This window comes from Dermochelys coriacea, chromosome 8, assembly GCF_009764565.3.
Source record: "Dermochelys coriacea isolate rDerCor1 chromosome 8, rDerCor1.pri.v4, whole genome shotgun sequence".
In the NCBI taxonomy this organism is placed as follows: domain Eukaryota; kingdom Metazoa; phylum Chordata; order Testudines; family Dermochelyidae; genus Dermochelys; species Dermochelys coriacea.
The window spans coordinates 74289823-74312700 of record NC_050075.1 but is presented as its reverse complement, the minus strand read 5'-3'; the positions used below and the strand labels follow the sequence as shown (position 1 = coordinate 74312700).

The following is a 22878-nucleotide window of genomic DNA, read 5'->3' as shown; positions in this document are numbered from 1 at the left end:
TTTAAAGATATTACCCTTCCCTTTATATTTATGACACCCCCATACCTACGGGAGCTCAAAAACTGGTTGACTTTTGTTGTTGAGTCATCTCTCGCAATTACATTAATTAGTCGCAAATCTTCTAACACAAAATCAATCACACAACAAAAAACATTCAGTGAATCCCTGTATCCATTTTTGTTGATTTTTCAGTCTAAACTGCAGTAGGAACTTGCAAGCAGCTGTCTCCACAGAACAGAGCAAAAGAAATTAGGAACTTCTCAAATAAGGTGGCTTCATTTCGCTGGAGTCTTAATTTGGATTTGATTCAGGGTGAAGCCCTCTATTTATCCACAGGACAGGTACAGCAAGGGCAATGGCAGTACAAACTTCTCACCACCCTCTGTATCTGCTGAGACTGTCAACACAGGTTGCCAGTGAGTGCCAGCCGTAGCAATGGCTTCTGTGATGTGAACACATCCATTGGTGACTGGGCTCTTGTGGTGTTTTTAAAGAGCTTACCTGCTGCCAGCCACTATAGCATCGCCAGATGTCACGTCAGTATCCCCAGTCAGCATTTTGAAGGTTGTTGTCTTGCCAGCTCCATTCACTCCCAGGAGACCAAAGCACTTTAAATTATAAAATTGATCACATTCTTAAGTATTTACCCTTGAAAACCAATGGGATCATGAAATATGAATTGATCTATGAAGTGTGATCTAGAGCTATTGAACAACCCACCTCTCCTGGACGAACGCCAACACAGAGTCTGTCTGCAGCTGGCCTGTTTCCACCTGCATAAATCTAGAATGAGAGAAGAAATAAAAATTCCTATTACAAGACATCTATAGCAGAGGGAATCCTCTGAACTTCACAGTTTACTAATGTTGGAGTTAGGTGACTGTAAATGCTTGACAGGAATAAAATATACTCTTAGAGCAATTAAAAAAAATTTGCAAACATTCCACTGAGTCAAACATTTGCCCTATTTAGGAGCCATTTTACCCATTATCATCTTTATCTAACCTGCCAGTCCAGATCTAGGCATTATGGAGGTAGCTCCCAGAATCTTCACTGTAACAAAATGTCTCCGATGTACCAAACAAGATAGAACAATAAAGGAAATTAAGACTGTAAGGAGTGATGCAGTACTTCCATTCATAGGGCTACAGCAATGGGTATGTCATCTTAATGTCTGCGCCTCGGGCTGGGGCAAGAGGCTGAGAACATCATGCAGATGTTTTCAATCTTTGGTGAGAAGATTAGCTAACACCATACAGTGGGTCTGTCTACACTGCCATCAGGATGTGTGATTGCAACACATGTAGACATACCTGAGCTAGCTTTAATCTAGCTAGCTTGCATACCAATTACAGTGAACCCGCAGCAACATGGACTTCAGCACAGGCTAGCTGCCTGAATAATTACCCAGAGTCCCAGGTGGGCTTGTACAGTCCAAACCTAAGACCATGCTGCCATGGCTTCACTGATCCAGGACCTGAGCTAGCTAGATTAAAGCTAATTTGTGTATGTCCACGCACATGCTGCAATCACATATCCTGACTGCAATGTACACATACCCTATGAGAGTCTCCTAGTCTTATAATGTGAAACCAGCTAAATGAGAGAGAAGTGGAGATTGGGATTCACAAATGGAAACTGAACAGCCCATAATGAAGGGCTAGGTGGAGAATCACGGTCTAGGGGAAATGGTAGATCTTGGATAGGGTTAGGTTGGGTGTGAGTAGGGAAGCTTGTCCTGTCCATACTGGACTTTTCTATATCAAAATCCCTGACTTTGGTTTGATTTCTTTGATCAGAGGGCAGTAGACAAGTAAAAGTGGAAGACCTTGCTTTTAAAATGTTATTGGTTTTGAAAACTATATTGTTCACTTGTTCAAGTGCATTCTGGAACAATATTTTATCAGTAGACTGCATCCCAGATGAGTTTCCAACTAAAGCAAACATAAATTTTAAAATTCTCAAAATATTACCTTGGTCAGTTCTTGTAATGTTAAGATATCTGTTTTGTTTCCTCCATTCATAATTCTTTGTCTTTCCTCTGCAACATCTCCATCTTCATCATTAATAGGCAACTTAGCAGGCTCAGAAAACCTAAAGAAATGCAACAGATTCATTGAAAAAAATATGAATAGCATGGGGCACAATACAATTACAATAGCAGAGCCTGAAATCATAGTTAGATGATTGCCAGGAAATGTGACTAGTGGAAGAGAGAAGACCTTAGTTTTATAATATGACATTAACTGGAGCACTCTTGGATTTGAAGAGACTTCTCCATCTTAAACCCCAAGTACTTGAACACATGGGTGGCTCAAGGGGGTTTGCAATGGGACATGGATCTGTTCACTCCTCCATCAGTAATTTGAATCTGACACAACTCAGTGCTCAGTCAAAGCCTTAGGTGTACAGAGCTGATGGTCTCAGTCCAGTTCTTAATGGAAAACTGTCCATGTGAGACTATATCTTCATAAACTGCACCCTTTGGAACCCTTGCTGGCAATCACATCTGCAAATGAATTACACTCTCTCGCTTGGAGGAAGCTCCCTGGTGGGAGTGGGGCAGTTTTAAGAAGCAGTGTGGGAAGCTGCTGCCCTTGCTGTTACTGTGCTATGCGTAAACATAAGGCTGCAGTCCGTGGAACTTCCTGGCCAGCACCTCTCATCAGCGTTTAAGTCACTCGGAAGCTTTAAAAGTTCACTTTGGGGACTAAATACCACAGTTTACCTAATACAGTAAGTTAACCCTGAAACTCTAATTCAGAAAACATTCCTGTTTTAAGAGAGCAAATAAGCATTTACTTAAATCCCATGGAAGTAATGAAGTTAATGGGATTTAAGTACATTCTTAAGTGCTTCCCTGAATCAGGGCCCTAGTGACTGAGGATGATGCCAAAGTAAACAGGGTGAATCTTGTAAAGCCACCACAAGTGGGAGACTTCCAGGAGAGAAAAGGCATCACAGTGGATAACTAAGACACTAAGCTTTTATTAAGCTTGTATGAAAGTTTTTCGTTATCTCTGAGTCCAAGGGTTTTTGGACATACCATCTTGTGGGGATCTGATGATGCTGCATAAGGAGATTCAGAACAAAATATACAATCCCTTCAACTGCCATGGCAGCCAGGTTCTTTCCAACAAAATCCCACTGGAATGGATTCAAGACATGCTTCTCACCTTTGGAGTGAAATCACGAGAAAGCAAGGTGAAATATAGCCCAAACACAGCACTGCTCCTCAGAACAAAACCCATTAGTGTAATGACTTCAGATGCAAATCTGTAATTTATGTGATCATTACCAGGCAATGTCTGCAATTTTTCCAGGTGCCCTAATAAAGAATCTTATTGAAAACTCAAAACCAAATTCTAAAGACACTGATATGTGGGAGTGAAAATGAATGCTGTCTCCATAGATATGAGGCCATTGGCAGATCATATCTAGACATTTGCATGGGGTATTCTGGTGGCAGTTTTCCTTTCTGAGTAAAAATTAATAAACTTTGTGTTGATATGTCACTGCCTTTCCAGCAAGAAGTTCTCTTTTATCAAAGGCAGCCACAGCACCACACGGGGGCATTTAAAGAAATGCAGCCATTTTTAAAATTAGTACGAAGGCTATCAAAATAGCAGACAGCAATTAACATTGCAGACATATATCCCAGCTATGATTGTCTAGGGGGATCAGGTAGCTCAGAGCAAGGAGAGCAGGGACTTCACCTATTAGTTTCAATGCCAGTCTTCAAAGCCCTGCAGTCTGGTAGAGGATGTTAGTGTTTCTGTCTTCCCAAACCCACCCACCATGAAAGGGCAAAAAATGAAGGCAGATCAGAATCTAAATACAGTAGAAATGGTTTCACTTAGGACACAGGCTACTGGTATGGGCCATACCCCACGCAGCATTTAAAGTTGTATTGGTGTATTGCAACTCCTTTAAAAGGGTTGTGAACTTTTGTTCTGACCATTCATGACACACATACGGACATGAAAAAGTTGGAAATTTGAGAAACAGCCACCAGTCCTCTGATTCCAACACTTATATATCTTAGCCCTGGTATGGACATGATCAGCATTGGTTTCAAAACATCCCTTGTAGTTACTAGCTATTACTTACCAAACCTGGCATAGACATCTGTCACTGCTTGGTTCATGGCTAGGTCAATGAGTCCACGGCCCAGGCAGAAATGTGGGAAGATTATCAGCATATTTTTCAGTGTATTATTGAATTTCTGCAAAGACTAACATATGGAAATAATATCACATGGAGTGAAACCCAGGCATCTTAGAGCATTTTCTTTAAGAAAAAAGTGAAATGAATGCTCAGTTCTCAGTCATATCAGTGAAATTAGGTCTTCTCTGCTCTGAAGACAGAGAATGTTAGAGTATCTATCAGTCTGTACACCAAAGACTTGCAAAATAGAACATAGGGATATAGTTTGTAGTAGGACAACTCTAGCAAATGAAGCAAATTAACAGGGAGTTTTATGCAGAAAAAAACTCCAGTGAGAAAATAAATGTTTTCTTCACCTTCTTCACACTGAAATATTATTGTATGTACTGTAGGCAATGTGTAATTCTGTCCCCATCCATTATAACCTGGGACAAGGACTCCTGAACAGAAAGATTCTTGCTCACCGGTTATGATGTCTTTAAATGCCAGGAGTATAACTCTAAAAGGACGGGCATAATCTGGGAAAGACTCGGTCTCAGAAGTAACATAACATTGGCCTGTTGCACCCCAGGCTGAGCAGCACTGGCTTGTATTGTCATGTTATCACAGCAAGAAGTTGTGAAGGAGCACACACACGATTTTTTAAAATACAAAGGAGAATGGATAGATAACAGTGCCAGAGGGCATGATAAAGCTGGCACATGAAATCATGAAGCTAGCTGAGCCAAAACCATCATCTCTTCCAGGCCAAGCAAACACACTGTATCATCACGTGTACCAGTCTGAGGAAGAAGCTGGCTCCTGGCAATGGCTCAATATGGATTTTTTCTCCTTGATCAAAAGCACTTCACTGTCATTCCTGTGTGTGTGTGTGTGGCTGGTAGCTCAGCAAGTCAACTATGCCTACCACCACTTCATTTGGTTCCTTTGGCTCCACTCAGAGCTCTTCACCCTCCAAGTCCACATACAGCCAGTAGTGTCTTCCCTACTCACTCCCAGAAAGGTCAGCGGAGGGTGAAAACACAATTACTACAGATGGTGACCCGCCACATACTAGGCTGGGACACCTTAGGTGCAGTATGCTGTCTTGGCACAGCTCTTTAAATCAAGGTCTCCATGAAAACATTGCTTACTGGGTTATTTTCAAACAACTCCAGGATAAATGTAATGGCACTGCTGTTGATACCAATGAAGAGATTAAGACAAGACAATGCAACATAGGCAGTGCTAGGAACACTGAACAGGTAGGACGCTGGGTACATCATGGGAATTATTGCCCACCTGCGTGAAAGACAGAAACACAACGTATCAGCTTCTGAGTATTCCCTTTAGTTTGTCTATCAGAGACATATGCTGAGCCCTCTTCTCCTTGTCCCATACATGGCGAAATCTTAGAACTAATCAGAGATTTCATTCGGACTCCAAGCTTTGATTACCACACAATGGCTTTTTTTCCCCATCTGCCTAGTTCTGTTCGCTGCTCAAATGTGAAGCAACAGCATCAAGTGAAACTGATGAGATTTTAGCAAACTAACACCTGTATGGCAATCATCACCACACAGCAGGTGACTACCCTGACATCTGTGGACAAGCCATGAGTGCCACAGCTGAACTCTGTATCTATGAGAGAAGCAGGTAAAGGTTAGATGTAGTAAATGAGCTATGTGGTTTTGCCAAATACCACTATTTCAACCCCTGGAACTGGCCATAAAAATGAGACACAATTACTTACTAGAGGTTAACAACACTTCATCATTCAAGGATTTTAGTGATTATAAGGGCAGCAACTGCACATAAGTGAAGGAATTGCACATGATTAATTTTCTATTATAAAAAATATCATGGGTGAAATTTTGAGGTCATAAAAGTGAGACACTAACACGATACTGGTTTGAGCAAAGCATAGCAGAGGTAGATACTTTACAAACTTATGTTCTCTAGCTCTACCAATGCATCTCACACTTGATCTGCAACCCAGCTTGGGGTTCCCTGTGCCACTACTTGTGACACAGAGACCCCTTGGCAAAGAGTCCCCTGTTCTTTGCAAACAGCTCTCGCCTCAGACCTGACACTCTCACTACACCTTACATGTCTTACAGGATATTTATCCATAAAGAGTAACATGTAGGGTATCTACAGAAAACTTATAACGTGTCAAGACTCAATCATTGTGAGATGTATGTACAGGTAATATTTAAGGAACAATGTATTTATACTGAAAGTTTGCTTTATGGAATTGGAGTAGAAATTAGTCAGCAGCAGGTAATGTGTCTCAGTGAGGACCCATTTAACCAAGAAGGAGTTGTCACCCTCCCTAGTCAGTCAGCAAGGTAATGCAAGGTTCTATTGTCTATCCTTGCCACATCACAGAACAGTCAATGGAAAACCATCAGAGACAATGACATACAATCAAAACCACTTAAAGATAGAAAAGAAACTTTGCAACCAGGTCAGGGTTCGCCTTGCCTGTGAACAGAAACAAAGGACTTTCTTCACTAAAGCACAGTGTGGGGAAAGACACTTTGGATCCATTCATTGAGGAAACCTTTAAAGGGCAGGGGGCTTTCATGAATATTTAGATCCTGATTATTGAGAAACCAGCCAGCTCTGCAAAGTACTGAACTTTGGAGGAAATCTACTTTATTATATTGTGTAGATAACTATTGATACATGTAGAGCCAGCTTCCTGTTCTATATTGTAAACACTTGTTTCCCCCCACTCTCTTGTTTCTAGTTCAATCTTTATTTTTCTTAAACAAACCTACTTTTGTTTTATTATAAGTGCTCACAAGTGCTGTATGGTTTACAGGAGTGGTGGTTTAAGGACAAAATGGCAAATGGGGGTACACTGCCCTTTTGGGTGCAGAGAATCTGGAATTTCTGGGAGTAGCCAATGTCAGGGGCTGGATACCACTGCAGAATGATTCAAAGGGGATTGGGGTGCACCTACTGTTAACCTGCCTGGCAAAGGAAGGGCTGGCATAAGCCCAAGGGAGAGTGCTTGAGTGGCAGAAGGGCTGACAGTGTTAGGGAGAAGACACCCACTACCACATAAAAGACTCCATCTTGTTAGAGGCGGGGGTAAGAAGATAAATAAGGGCAGGTCTACACTTAAACTGCTGCATTGGTGCAGCTCCACCAGTGCAGATACACCACTGTAGCACATGTGAAGATGCTCTATGCCGACAGGAGAACTTCTCCCATGGGCATAGTTAATCCCCCTCCCCAAGAGGCAATAGCTATGTTGACGGGAGAAGCTCTCCTGTTGACATGTCGTTGTCTGTACAGGGGGATAGGTTGATATAACTGCATTGCTCAGGGGGTGTGGATTTTTCACAGCCCTGAGTGACATAGTTATACTGATATAGATCTGTAGAGTAGACCTGGCCTCAGAGTCCTGAGTACCCAAAGAACTGTCACACTATATCAGGGGTTGATTCAACAGCAGAACCACAGTATGCTTCTTTAACATACTGATAATGTTAGCAAACAGTCTGACAAGGAGAAGCTGCAGTGACAACAGGGCTGAAATTGCTCCAAACTGTGTCATACATTCCTGGTATGTACAAACTGGGGGCTAAGTAGACGACACAATTTCACAAGTCTCACAATTTGCCACTAAAAGAAAATCACAAGATGATGCAGTGAGGATCGTGTACTAGCTCTTGTCTCTGAAGACATATTTAAAACCTGGCTGTAGTCAAAAGTGGAAGTTGAAAATGACTCACATGGGATGCTTTTTGGCAAACATTTTTTCATTTTTACAGATGGTTTTAAAACAACAGAAACACTCCTTTTAATATAGTACATTCTTATGCCTGTCAAATTCCTCTAACTATTCTGATTAAATGCTTTTAGGTGTCTTTAACTAGTATTTAACTAGTACTAGTATTTAACACACTTCTTAATGACTGCACTATTGTAACTTTGAAAAAGCATGGGGAAGTGACTAGACATAAAACAGTAGCAGTCATTTATTTAACATTTTTCATCTTCAAGTACTTTGCAGACACTAAACGATGCTCAGCAGTTGTATAGTGCCTTCCATCCAAAGTACTTGACAAACTTCAGTGCATTAAAGGTGACCGCTAAAGAAAAAGCAAAATTGGATTTCTGCCCATTCTAGGCTTCTTTGTGGTATATAAAGAGGGCCTGGAAGGCCCTGTGTTTAAAGATAAAAAGTTGCTTGGTGTTTTACATTAGTAATTCAGATCTTGTCTGATCTATTTTATGTGGAGGACACTATGGACAGCTGCAGAACTAGTAGGACTGTGAGATTAAAAGTGAACCCGGAATAACCAAAGGGGAAGTGAATTTTATTCAGTCTTGTAAAAACTCTTTTTGCAAACACTTATTTAACTGAATTGCTTAAACAGCTGGAAGAAATGGTCTATTTGTTAAAGACTGAATACATTCCACCCCTTCAGTTAGAGGCTGAAAAAGTTCACAGTAGATATTTAAGATTGCCAACGAGTACCTCAGCTAACCCTCCAAAAACAAGATCTGCTATTTCTGGCATTTCTAGGGGGTAAAAAAACAAACAAAATATATGGGTTAAAAACCCCCCCAACATTTAGACCTTCTTTATCTGTCAGAAAGCAGCAGAACAGCACACAAGTCCAATTTCACCTTTAAGACTCTCAATATCTCTGTGAGGTAGGTAAACATTAGTAAACCCATTTTGCTGCATATGGCAGAGCTGGGGATCAGAATCCTTGTGTCAGTTACAATCGTAGGCTTTCTGTGTCTCTTTAGTACTTAGCTCTTATACAGGACTTTTCATCATCATTCTCAAAGCACTTTACAACGGAGGGTCGGTATACTTACGCATTTTACAGATAGATAAACCAAGGCACAGAGAGATGAAATGTTCATCAAGTTCACCTGAGTGAACAGAGCAACTATACCTGGATTTCTTGAGTACCAGTTCAGTATTCTACCCACTAAGCTATACTGCCTCCTTTCTCTTTTTCTGTGGTTGCACAGTGTCTAGCATAATGGAGCCCCAATTTGGATGGGGGACCTTTGTGCCCTACCATAATAATGGCTATTACTAATAATTAGCCGTAAAAAGTTCCGTCCCTCCAAATCCAGTCCAGCCCCATTAGCTAGTTAATTCTCAAAACATCCCTGTGCAATAGTAAATAAATATCATGTCTGGACTTTGCAGATGGGAAAACTGTGGTAAAGGAGTTAAGTGTCTTGCTCATGGCCATATAGTAAATTAGTAAATAGTAAATTGGGCCTGGGATTAGAACCAACGAGTTCCTGGTTCCCAGTGCTCTGTTGTGCCCACTAGATTATACCTGTTTAAAACTAGACATCACTCACTACCAAGCTGAAATTTGTTTCTAATATGAAAATAAATGCCACTGCCTGCTTACTAGACTCTACATGAATAAATTGCCTGGAAGACTTACCCATACAGAAGCAGCAATGCAATAAGTACAGGGAGATTGCTTGGAGACGTGTAGGCTTTCTTTTCAAATCCAATGAATATACCCACAACCATGCCAGCACTCACTGTGTAATTCACCTGTCACAGCAAAGAAAGAAGTGTGATGAGTGAGCCCTGTCAAGCTGCAAACATTCCCAGGCCTACTGATCTGCTCCAAAATGGTTTTAAATTGAGGGGCATTGGAAATAATGGGTTAGATCGTGCCTTTAGCTGGCAGGCAGCCCATCAGAAGGGGCAGTTTGTAAATGATCTGCATAGAGGCACCATGCCTCAGAGAGGCACAATTCCTCCTCCCCAATTGTTCAAAGTATTGGCGTGTGGGGAAGAGAAATAATTTGCAACAGCTCTTTCTGTGGGCATGTTTACTCTACAAAATTAAGTTGACTTAAGTCGACCTACAGCCACTGCAGTAATTAAATCGGCTCTTTGTGTCCACTCTATGCTCCTTCTGTCGGCAACACGCGCCTATACTGACTGAAGTGGAGTATTGTGGGGAGCTGCCAGCCGGAGCCCCACTGGTCAATGTAGTTAGGTCAATGCAGTGTCTGTGTAGACACTGTCTTGTTTACACTGTCTGTTGCTGCATTTGACAGCCAGGCAGCGGGGTTCTGGCTGTAACCCCCAGGGCAGCGAGGCTCCTCATAGAGTAGACTAGGCCTGAGAGACCCTCACTCCCACGCCTGCGCCCTTGTGTCTGTGTTTGAACAGGGACACAATGTAACCCAATGCAAAGTACAAGAATTCCTCAGAATTCCCTAAAAATCCCTTGCTTGGTTCCCCTATCTTCCTACATAGCAGGTTCCTAGGATACTAAATTTTTCCAGGGTGGTGGTGATGTCATGCCATTTGGGGAACAACAGAAATCTAACTGCACTTCATAGATTTATATTTCCAGCCTGGGCTGGCAGGATGAGGACTGTAAACTCTAACTTATGTAATAGATACATATATGTAAGGTATTGGGGCAATAGAAACACAGATATATTAGATTAAAAGAACAGTTCTTGTTGGCTTCACTCCACTAAATTGAACTGCTGCTATATACACATAGGAGGATAAAGTGAAAGCAAGCTCAGCCATCCCCCTGCCCAGTATTTATGTTTATTACGTTAGTAATACTATATGACCAGAACGATCAAACGTTCATAGGGCACAGGGAAAGGTATTTTTATAGCATAAGAAGCACTAGCTAATATGTCTAGAATGTTCTTCCAAGTGCTACGACAAAACTCTCCTTGCAATGATTTTAAAAGTTGATGGAAGGCTAGCATGACTGTGTTTCAGTATGGTGTACAAAATCCAGACTATCTACTTTCTTCCCCTCATATACTAAATTACTACCCACTATACCCTTCCTGTGAGGTCCTAGCTCCCTGATGATCCCTTCAATTGCTCATATTTAACGCACCCTGTGGACCCAACCCTAATGTACTCTCTTCTTTTTAAATGAGAAGGGCTGGAACTGGGCTTCTTCTGGAGTCCGCTATTGTCATAAATATAAAGGGAAGGGTAACCACCTTTTCTGTATACAGAACTATAAAATCCCTCCTGGCCAGAGGCAAAACCCTTTCACCTGTAAAGGGTTAAGAAGCTAGGATAACCTCACTGGCACCTGACCAAAATGACCAATGAGGAGGCAAGTTACTTTCAAAGCTGGAGAGCGGGGGCAGGGAACAAAGAATCTGTCTGTCTGTGTGGGATGCTTTTGCCAGGAACAGATCAGGAATGCTCTTCAGAACTCCTGTTAAGTTAGTAAGCAGAACTCCTGTTAAGTTAGGTAGATATGCGTTAGATTTCCTTTTGTTTAAATGGCTGGTAAAATAGCTGTGCTGAATGGAATGTATATTCCTGTTTTTATGGTCTTTTTGTAATTTAAGGTTTTGCCTAGAGGGATTCTCTATGTTTTGAATCTGATTACCCTGTAAGGTATTTACCATCCTGATTTTACAGAGGTGATTCTTTTACTTTTTCTTCAATTAAAATTCTTCTTTTAAGAACCTGATTGCTTTTTCATTGTTCTTCAGATCCAAGGGTTTGGGTCTGTGTTCACCTATGCAAATTGGTGAGGATTTTAATAAAGCCTTCCCCAGGAAACGGGGTGTAAGGCTTGGGGGGATATTTTGCGGGGGAAGATGTCTCCAAGTGGGCTCTTTCTCTGTTCTTTGTTTAACACGCTTGGTGGTGGCAGCATACGGTTCAAGGACAAGGCAAAGTTCGTACCTTGAGGAAATTTTTAACCTAAGTTGGAAAGAATAAGCTTAGGGAGTCTTTCATGCAGGTCCCCACATCTGTACCCTAGAGTTCAGAGTGGGGAAGGAACCTTGACATGGTGGCAGCGGTGGCAAACTCTCTTTTTTTTAAATGAGAAGGGCTGGAACAGGGCTCCTTCTGGAGTCTGCTATCACTTTGCCTTAAGCCTGATTCACACTTAAAAATTGGATCTACCTAGCTGTGTTGTTTGGGGCTGTAAAAACTTTCTCACCCAGACTGTTGTAGTTAAGTTGCGTCCTGGTGTAGATGCGGCTAGCCTGAATAGAAGAATCCTAGCTACCACCTCTTGGAGAGGTGGGTTAACTGCATCGATGGAAAATACCCTTCCATCAGTGCTGCAAGCATCTACACTACGGTATTGTAGCTGTGCTGCAGCAGTGCGGACATGGCCTAAGTCAGTCAGAGAAGTTGTTCCCTCCTGGCCTGGGAAGTGAAAGCCAGGCTCTCAGCACAGCTCTAAACTAGCCCCAATGACTGCGTTATTCTACATTGCAACAATACAAAATAATAGTATGTACAGAAAGATACAATTGTATGCACTGGAAATCCATGAGGTTAGGCGCTTAGTACAAGCTACCCAGGTAATGTTTTAAGAAATGAATAGTTTGCTGTGCTTGGGATCTACCTCACTGAACAGGTCTACAGGTTCCAAGATAAACCAAACGCAGGAATAGCTCCAGACAAAGAGCTCCAACTAGCAGTTACTCACTATGTCCCAAATGAAATTGGTTAGCCAGTAAACAGCAGGGCTAACACCACTGACAAACTGGAGGTGCTTGGCCTTCGTCACCCGTTCTTGGATCAGATACAAAACAAAACTGGCCGGGATGAAGGACATGGCAAAAATCACACAGATGGCAACAACAACATCCACCGAAGTGGTCAGCCTGCAACAAAGCAGAGGAGGGAGGGACCGTATGAGCAAGAGTGAAAGTAATTCATAATGCCACTAGAGAACTCTGAGCCAGCACAAGCAGCTACAACCCATACTAGCTAACACCAGCAGGAAATCCTTGAAAACTACAGGCAGTTTTAACATCCAGCTATCACAAGGGTATTTTGGAAGTCAAGGATTATTCAAAGGTTGGGAATTTGTTAGTATATTTTGTGGCATTAAGTTCAGGGTTGTAACTAACAAGTACACACACACAGATCAATCTGTTCCCTGCACACCCACATAACATTTGCTCCCCTCAAGGCAGCCCTGCTGTTACAGACCGTACAGTCACTCAGGTGCAGCCAGACAGAGACATTCAGCAATGGGGGTTAATAAAAGACCCAATATAAGGACCATGCACAGCTGTGAAAATGCCATGGTATGAGAGCTTCTTGGGCCAGGGAACGTTTGATTGTGTGTCTTGTACAGCACCAAGTACCTGTGAGCACTTAAGAGCCAAATTATGATGCCTTTACTCTGGCTTTTCTGATACATGACACAGGCGTGCTTACACCCATAGTTATGTTACCAATGGAGACAGCCTGTAGGTAGGATGGGAGAGCCTCTCTGCAAGGAACAGTAATGAGCTAGTCTCACAGGCAAAGAACACAGAAGAGATTTTTTTACCTAACTTCTGACTATGATAAAATTGAAGGAAAGGGTCCCCATGCAAATGGCACATAAAAACATATGCCCTGAATTAAACTATACCAAGCTTCAACTTGGTGTTTGAGCTCTCAGGAATGAAGCGGGGGGTTGGAATAGGCTGAATGGAGAGGAAGAGAAATAAATGTGTGAAAGAATCCAGAGAAACTACTGCAGCTTACACAGTGACTTCTGAGAGCTGCTCCTTGGTGAGGTTCAGAGGATGATTTATTGCAGTGATCCCATATTCCTCAGGAGCTTGGCCTTGTCGCAGATTGGCTCTCAGGACTGCATTGTTGGCTACATTGAGAAAGCTTACCATGGCGTGCCAGCCTTTATTGTTAAACCACACCTTTAAGAGCCAGAAAGCAAAAGTATATTAAGCAGCCTGAACTACTAACACAGAGCAGCAGGAGGCCACGTGGCTGCCTTTTGTTTACTTCTCAGATGGGAAATGTCAACAGGAATGTGCATAGCTCTGAGGGTTTGTTAGATACCTGAAGTGACCCAGCAGGGGGAACCCACATGTTGTATTTTAGTGAGATCATTCCAAAACAGTGGTTTTAAAAAAGCTTTCCAACAATGGGGCAATGGATTTACAAAGTCAGCTTTTTAATACCTGAAAGATATTCTTCGAAAGTGTATAGAATGGCAACAGGATAACAAAACAAAATAGAAAACTACTACATTAAACATAACTTTGCATGTATCAGTGTGTCCAGTAAAATTACTTGCAAGAAACAGACATTAAAGAGTCAAGATGGGTGAGGTAATATATTTTATTGGACCAACTTCTGTTGGTGAGAGAGAGAAGCTTTTGAGCTTTCACAGAGCTCTTCTTCAGATCTGGGAAACTTACTCAGAGCAGTGGCCCTGGAACAATTTTTATAGTGGGGGTACTGAACCCTGTATTTGATGGAAACCGCTTAAAATCAGAGGGTGCTGCCGCACCCCTGACTCAGGGCATGTCTACACTTACAGCGGCGCAGCGCGCTCTATGCCAACGCGAGAGAGTTTTCCTGTCAGCATATAAAACCCACCTCCATGAGCAGTGGAAGCTATGTTGGCGGGAGAATCTCTCCTGCTACATAGCGCTGTGCACACTAGCATTGTGCACACTACTGCTTATGCTGGTGTAACTTATGTCTCTCAAGGGGGTGGAATAGTCATAGCCTCAGAGTGTCACAGCTTAATACAAGGTGGATCAGGTTGTTTAACACATTTAGCACGTTTAGATTGTTTAGCATGTATTTCAAGGATCCATTCAAGCTGAAGAGGTCCCTGGAAATATGTATTAACTACTTGTGCTAAACAACCTGTTCCAGTTTGTAGTTAGCTGTGCCACTCTGAATAAATAGGTTTCTCAGACCTGAAGAAGAGCTGTGTATAAGCTTGAAAGCTCGTCTCTCTTAGCAACAGAAATTGGTCCAATAAAAAATATTACCTCACCCACCTTGTCTCTCTAATATCCTAGGACTGACACAGCTACAACACTGCATACAAGAAACGGACATAACACTTAAACTCTCTTTTTAGCTACGGACAATAATGTTCTTACAGATTGGAATCTGGCTCCAAAACAGCAGTGTGTTTCCAGACTATCCTCCCCACATACCTTAATGTTGTCTTCAGTTTCCATGTATTTAAGGAAATTAGATATTTCTTTAGCAACAGACATCACCGCTTGACCCTAAAAGTCAAGAAAACAAAGTCTAAAATCAGCCAGCAGAATGAGATTTTGGTTCTACACATTTGCAACATTTGCTTGCTGTATTTTAACAAACAGACAAAACATTCCTGCTTACCCCTGTTATATTCATCATTTGGCCAAGATTTCTCAAAAAATCAACAATTTGATCTCCAGTGACATGAAGGACTGGGAGTTTTCCTCCAATGGAAATTCCTCCATACCTAGCAGAAGAGCATACTTATATTATACATCCAAATCTCTCTAGTCAACAGAAATACTAAAAGCTGCTTTAGTAAATGTTTGCTTTAGATACATAATTTATGTGTAAAAGCCTCCACTCGCTAACAAACCACATAGCTGTTAGAGATTTTGCAAATATGACTACACTGTCAGAGTTATATCACTGGCAGTTACATTGCTGTTCAGAGAGGGAAGGGAAGGGAAGGGAAGGGAAGAGAAACTGCTGTTGTGTGTTCACACTGTCAGCTGCCTACGCAATAGCGTGTTCACACTTGCGTTGTTTGCATCGTTATTCGGAGAGGTGCACTCTGGGCAGCTATCCCACAGAGCATCTCTTCCTCTTCCTCAAGGAGGGGATCGTGGGGCATCCTGGGTCCTGTCCCAATGCCCCATGATGCATTGCTTCGCATCCCAGCTATCCCTGTGCTTCCGTCGGCATTTGCCACCATCTTTCAATGGTTTGTGTACAGCACGCTTTGCATCTTCTGTCTGCAGGAATGGATCTTGCTCTGTTGACCAATATGCTGCTCACTCTGACTAACACATCAGGAGTGGCAGTGGAGTTATTCCTTAAACTACAAAGGCAAGAGGAGTGCGATATTGATCTCGCCATGCGTAGTAGCTATGACACGAGATTGCTTGTGGCATTCATGGAGGTGCTGACTACAGTGGAACACCGTTTTTGGGCTCAGAAAACAAGCACTGAGTAGTGGGATCACATCATGATGCATGTCTGGGATGATGAGCAGTGGCTGCAGAACTTTCGGATGAGGAAAGCCACATTCATGCGGCTGTGTGATGAACTCGCCCCAGTCCTGCAGCGCAAGGACACAAGAACGAGAGCTGCCCTGTCATTGGAGAAGCACATGGTGATTGCACTGTGGAAGCTGGCTACTCCAGACTGCTACCAATCGGTTGCTAACCAGTTCGGAGTGGAAAAGTTGACTATTGGGCTCATGTAGACGGAAGTGTACAGGGCCATTAATTGCATCCTGCTCCGAAAGACCATGACTCTGGGCAACATGCATGACATTGTGGATGGCTTTGCACAAATGGGCTTCCCTAACTGTGGAGGGGAAATAGATGGCACACATATTCCAATTCTGGCACCAGACCACCTAGCTACCCAATACATTAATCGCAAGGGGTATTTCTCAATGGTTCTCCAGGCTCTTGTGGATCACCATGGGTGTTTCACAGACATTAACGCAGGCTGGTCCAGAAAGGTGCATGACGCATGCATCTTTCAGAACACTGGCCTGTTCAGCAAGCTGCAAGCAGGGAACCAAAGGAGCAGCTGCTCCGGGGCCAGTGATTTAAAAAGGCCTGGGGCTTCGGTCACCACTGCTACTACTGTGGCAGCAGCCGGACCCCCGGGCCCTTTAAATTGCCGCTGGAGCCCTGGGTGGTGTGGGCCAGGCAGCGCAGATGGGCTGGCTGGGGGATGCTGACCCCCAGCCCTGCCCCTTCTACTTGAGGCCCCACCCCTTCCAGGGGCGTTGGGGTGGGGGCAGAGCCAGCCCCTGTACCAGTAAGAGTTCAATTTTACTTTCACCCCTGGCTGGATTGCTGAAGCTCAGTGCTTGGAGGCTGAATTTGAACAGCCAAAGACCGGGGCTATTAGAGGGGTGCAGCAAGGGAGCCATAAGGATCAGGGATGCCTTGAGGCAGCAATTTGAAGCTGAAAGCCACTAATATTTGTTGCTATGCTCGGGAGTGCAGTGCTTGTAATGCCAGGAGGTGATTGTGATTGGTGCAGATGATGCACTATGAAGGTTTAAGAAAATTGCCTGTTGCTTTGCAGGGCTGTTTGCTTCCAATTAATGGAATAAGATTGCTTTCAGACCAAAACAATTCTTTTATTAAAAAACAACCACCAGAGGAGAGACAAACCAAAAAACACATCAGCACTGTGGGGGATGTGGGGAGGGAGGGTCAGTCCCAGGACAGTTAAACATTTGTGTATGTCCAGGTATCGTATGCAACTTTGTCCTTTGGAATACAGTGCAGCGGGTACTGTACTTCCTCAGGGCTAAACTGCGGAGGGACCGGTGTTGAGTGCAGTGGGTACTGGGAGTCCACAGGGCTGGACTGTGATGGAGTAGGAGTGGAATGCAGCAGGTAAAGATTGGAGCCGAGAGGTCGATAAGTGTTTTGACGGTGTCTGGGGGGCACATAGGAAAGAGTTTTGCGACAGCGGCTTCAGGGGAGGGTGGGCACGGAGCTGCTCGGTTTGCTGCGCTAGTAGCGCTTGGAGCATGTCCACTTGACGCTCCATAACGTTTAAGAGCCGCTCCGTGGCTTCATTCTGGCACGCTGCATTCTCCTTTCAGTCCCTCTTCTTGCTGTCTTGCCACTCCTTCAGTTCTTGTTTTTCGGCCATGGAGTGCACCATGACATCATGCAGAAAGTCCTCTTTAGTTCTTCATGGCTGCTTTCTAATTCTGTGCAGCCGTTCAGCCTGCGATAATAAAGAGGGAGGCTGGGCTCCCAAGGTCATCTCTGTGAAGCCAAAATGCAACATTTTACAGAAGCAGTATTGTTTGCCACACAGAGACCACTAACTCAGTGATTTAAAACATTCACATACCTATCACTAACTGGCTGACCCCAGGCAAGCACACATGAGCCACAAAACCCCCAAAATGGTGAGTAACTGCAGGGGCAGGGGAAATGAGTGTTCCAGAACTGTACTGTATACTGGGCATACGGCTCTTGGGGAGAGCCACCACTGTGGGGGAGGGGAGGGCTTATAATCATTACTGTCCCCACATTTTCCACAGGTTGTGTTCATTATGGAAGATATCTCGGTGCTGAGGGTGAGCAGGGAATCAAGGGAGGGTCTTCTCCAAGACTGTGGCTTCTGCCCTGACCCTTATGTGGCTTGCCTGTGTGCACCAATGGTCCCTGCAGCCCCAGTGATTCCCAGTGGCACGGGAAAGTTACCCTTAATGGGACAAGAAACAAAGCAGCTCTGCCAAAGAACTTGCGGCAGTGGATTGCCCAGTATCTCCCTGAGACTTTCATGGAGATCTCAGAGGCAGATTTCCGTGAAGTGAGGGAGTCAATCAACACGGCTCAGACTAGGCATGTGGTGGTACGCACATCATACAGACACAAACCTGCTTTCTGCAACCCTCCTGCCCCCAACAATTCACTTCAGCAATTGCCAAAATTGAAGACACTTACCAGGGGCCTCCTCTCCTGTTTGTGCTTTGCTGTGACTGGCTAGCCTCCTCTGCGGTAGAAAAGAGCTCCTGGCTGCATGCATGTCAGACCTCCTCTACCTCTGGGTCCCCCTCCCCTTCCACATCCTTGTCCAAGATTTCCTCCTCCTGGCTCGGACCACTCTCAACTGGCATGCGAGCCACCGAAGTATCCACAGTGGTCTTCGCAGTGGAAGTGGGGTCGCCGCTGAGTATCGCGTCCAGCTCTTTGTAGTACCAGCAGCTCATGGGCACAGCACCGTAGCAGCGGTTTGCCTTCCATGCTTTGTTATTCACTTTGACCCTGCACTGCAGTGTGTCCTGGTCATGGCCTCTTTCTGTCATGCATCGTGAAATCTGTCCACAGTTATCATAATTCCTATGGCTGGAGCGCAGCTGGGACTGGATGTCCTCCTCTCCCTAAATGCTGACGAGGTCCAGCAGCTCGGCATTGCTCCAAGTGGGGGATCGCCTGGTGCATGAAGCAGGCATGGTGACCTGGAAAGATGCGCTGAGACCACTGCACGCATCACCGAGCAAACAGGAAGGGGACTTTCAAAATTCCCAAGGAATTTAAGGGGTGGGGCTCACGGTTGGTCACCTGAGGGCAGGGCAGTAGAGTTCAAACCGATGACCAGAAAGGCGAGAACAGGGATCGTGGGACACCTCCCGGAGGCCAATCGCAGTGCTGCAATCGACCAGGGTGTCTACACTGGCACCGCGGCACTGTAGCCCCAGCACAGAAAGCTGTACGCCTCTCAAGCCGTCAGGAACAGTATCCCCGATACTGTCACGGCTAACCTGGTGGCAGAACTTTGTGACTTTGTCCTGACCCATAACTATTTCACATTTGGTGACAATGTATACCTTCAAATCAGCGGCACTGCGATGGGTACCTGCATGGCCCCACAGTATGCCAACGTTTTTATGGCTGACTTAGAACAACGCTTCCTCAGCTCTCGTCCCCTAATGCCCCTACTCTACTTGCGCTACATTGATGACATCTTCATCATCTGGACCCATGGAAAAGAAGCTCTTGAGGAATTCCACCATGATTTCAACAATTTCCATCCCACCATCAACCTCAGCCTGGACCAGTCCACACAAGAGATCCACTTCCTGGACACTACGGTGCTAATAAGCGATGGTCACATAAACACCACCCTATATCGGAAACCTACTGACCGCTATTCCTACCTACATGCCTCTAGCTTTCATCCAGATCATACCACTCGATCCATTGTCTACAGCCAAGCGCTACGATATAACCGCATTTGCTCCAACCCCTCAGACAGAGACAAACACCTACAAGATCTCTATCATGCATTCCTACAACTACAATACCCACCTGCTGAAGTGAAGAAACAGATTGACAGAGCCAGAAGAGTACCCAGAAGTCACCTACTACAGGACAGGCCCAACAAAGAAAACAACAGAACGCCACTAGCCATCACCTTCAGCCCCCAACTAAAACCTCTCCAACGCATCATCAAGGATCTACAACCTATCCTGAAGGACGAGCCATCGCTCTCTCAGATCTTGGGAGATAGACCAGTCCTTGCTTACAGACAGCCCCCCAATCTGAAGCAAATACTCACCAGCAACCACACACCACACAACAGAACCACTAACCCAGGAACCTATCCTTGCAACAAAGCCCGTTGCCAACTCTGTCCACATATCTATTCAGGGGATACCATCATAGGGCCTAATCACATCAGCCACACTATCAGAGGCTCGTTCACCTGCGCATCTACCAATGTGATATATGCCATCATGTGCCAGCAATGCCCCTCTGCCATGTACATTGGCCAAACTGGACAGTCTCTACGTAAAAGAATGAATGGACACAAATCAGACGTCAAGAATTATAACATTCAAAAACCAGTTGGAGAACACTTCAATCTCTCTGGTCACTCGATCACAGACCTAAGAGTGGCTATCCTTCAACAAAAAAGCTTCAAAAACAGACTCCAACGAGAGACTGCTGAATTGGAATTAATTTGCAAACTGGATACAATTAACTTAGGCTTGAATAGAGACTGGGAATGGATGAGTCATTACACAAAGTAAAACTATTTCCCCATGGTATTTCTCCCCCCCACCCCACCCCCCACTGTTCCTCTGATATTCTTGTTAACTGCTGGTATTAGCCTACCTGCTTGTCACCATGGAAGGTTTTCCTCCTTTCCCCCCCTGCTGTGGGTGATGGCTTATCTTAAGTGATCACTCTCCTTACAGTGTGTATGATAAACCCATTGTTTCATGTTCTCTGTGTGTGTGTATATAAATCTCTCCTCTGTTTTTTCCACCAAATGCATCCGATGAAGTGAGCTGTAGCTCACGAAAGCTTATGCTCTAATAAATTTGTTAGTCTCTAAGGTGCCACAAGTACTCCTTTTCTCATTGGGGTGGTTTTTTTACGGCCCTGCAACTGCGCAGTTTCTGCGCACGAAGTGGCTTGGCAGCGTGTACCCCTCGGGAGTTACAGCACAGAAAGCTGCTTTACTGCGTAGAAACTTGCCAGTGTAGATAAAACCATATTGATTTTAAAGTGATGGTTTTATTCTGACAAACACTGTTAAAAAAGGATAGTGATTTGTACCTTGTGAAACCTACAGATCAAAACAATTTATAATCTTGACCATTTCAATTCTGGCTCCCCCCCTTTTCTTAGATATAATAACCCAACTGCATGGATACCTGAAGCACCTGATTACTTATTGTTTTCTTAACACCTCATTAACTTAGTGCAAGGGAGCATCTCAGGCATTCATGAGGTGTTAATGAGAGAAACAATAGGTGTATAGGATGAGAAAAAGTCAGAGCAGGGAAATGGCATGGGAACACACTGAGTCAGAGACAGGAGATTGCACCTGGCCTGCGAGAAAATGAAGCTGGTGCTGGTTTCATTGTGTGCCTAGGCAGATCCAGTTGAATACAATAATGCTGCTGTCAATTCCCCAATGACCTCCATCCCTAACTCATGCAGCATACTAGTTTCTGTAGCCATACCTTTGTCTACCCTATGCTATCTGCCACAAATTCACCTCTCCCATTCAGAGAAACATTTTTAGGTTCCAAAGTTAAACAGAAAAATCACTGCTTTGTTTATTTACCACTGTAATTGATAAATCAGTTTCATACCTTTGCTCATTGACCCAGTATTTACTCTTCAAACTGCAACAGAAAAGGAGATTATGAAGCGTTTCAGATCAAACTAAGGGTATGTCTACACAGCATTTTGAAGGAGCGAGAGCGAGCCTCCCAGCCTGGCTGACTGACTCAGGCTAGGAGGGCTTGCTCTCATACTCTAAAAACAGCTGTACAGACAGCCCCTTGAAGCTGCAGCTGGGGCTGGAGCTCAGGCTCTGAAGCCTAGGGAGAGGGACAGGCTTCAGAGCCCAAGGTTCAGCTCCTGTTGCATCTTCAAAGCTCTGTCTATTCAGCTATTTTTAGAGCATTTAGCAGAAGCTCCATTAGCCCCAGTCTGTTGACCAGTGCTGGGAGGCTTGTTCCAAAACGTTGCATACACATACTCTAAATGGCTTGCTCTGGCTCAGGTTAACATTAAGCATGTACTTAAGCACTCTGCTGAATTGAGGCCTCTATGGGCATACTGAGTGTTGATAACACTGAGATGGGGATTTATCATCAGGAGTCCATAAACTTTCTGGAGTGGGTTTTCTGTTTTTTTATTGCTGCCAAGGTTCATACCAGGATAAGGGCCAGAAGAGGAAAGAATTGAGACTGAAAGCATCTCCAGATTAAGCAGAGGTGAGCAAACGATTTGTAAGGTCACACACAGTGGTGCTGTTCTAGCTCTATCTTGAATCAACATCAAAATGGTTTATACCAACACATCACAAGAGTTCATGGTGTCTCCTAAGGAGGGCAGGTGCTAGTGAGAAAACAACACCTTAGGATAGTTAATCTCAAAGACATTTCAAGCAGTGCAGCGAGTATTGGAAAGAGAGCACAGACTGAACTCTGATCTTGGGGTATGTCTGTCCTCAATAAAAGACTTGTGGCATGACCGCAGCTGGGGCTCAAGCTCATGGGGCTCAGTCTGGGGCACTATAAAACTGCAGTGTAGATATTGGGCTCGGGCTGGAGACCCAGGCTCCAGCCTGAGCCTGAACAGCTACACTGCAGTTTTTAGCCTCAGAGCCTGAGCCCCATAAGCCCAATTCAGCTGACCCAGGCTCTGACACTCGGTGCCGCAGGTTTTTTATTGCAGTGTAGACATGTCCTTGGAGTCAGG

The 22878-nt window shown here is 44.1% G+C and overlaps 1 protein-coding gene across 1 annotated transcript in view; it reads right to left on the bottom strand.

Annotated features, from left to right (window-relative positions):
- ABCA4 (ATP binding cassette subfamily A member 4) overlaps positions 1 to 22878 on the bottom strand; it is a 105996-nt gene that overhangs the window by 8858 nt on the left and 74260 nt on the right. Inside the window, exons 32-43 of the mRNA XM_043491309.1 lie at positions 21762 to 21794; positions 15284 to 15389; positions 15094 to 15168; positions 13661 to 13830; positions 12606 to 12783; positions 9588 to 9703; positions 5301 to 5448; positions 4111 to 4234; positions 3047 to 3176; positions 1974 to 2094; positions 721 to 783; positions 502 to 608 (exon numbers count right to left, since the gene is read on the bottom strand). Of these exons, the coding sequence (XP_043347244.1) occupies positions 502 to 608; positions 721 to 783; positions 1974 to 2094; positions 3047 to 3176; positions 4111 to 4234; positions 5301 to 5448; positions 9588 to 9703; positions 12606 to 12783; positions 13661 to 13830; positions 15094 to 15168; positions 15284 to 15389; positions 21762 to 21794 (1371 nt within the window). The remainder of the gene's footprint in view (positions 1 to 501; positions 609 to 720; positions 784 to 1973; positions 2095 to 3046; positions 3177 to 4110; positions 4235 to 5300; positions 5449 to 9587; positions 9704 to 12605; positions 12784 to 13660; positions 13831 to 15093; positions 15169 to 15283; positions 15390 to 21761; positions 21795 to 22878) is intronic.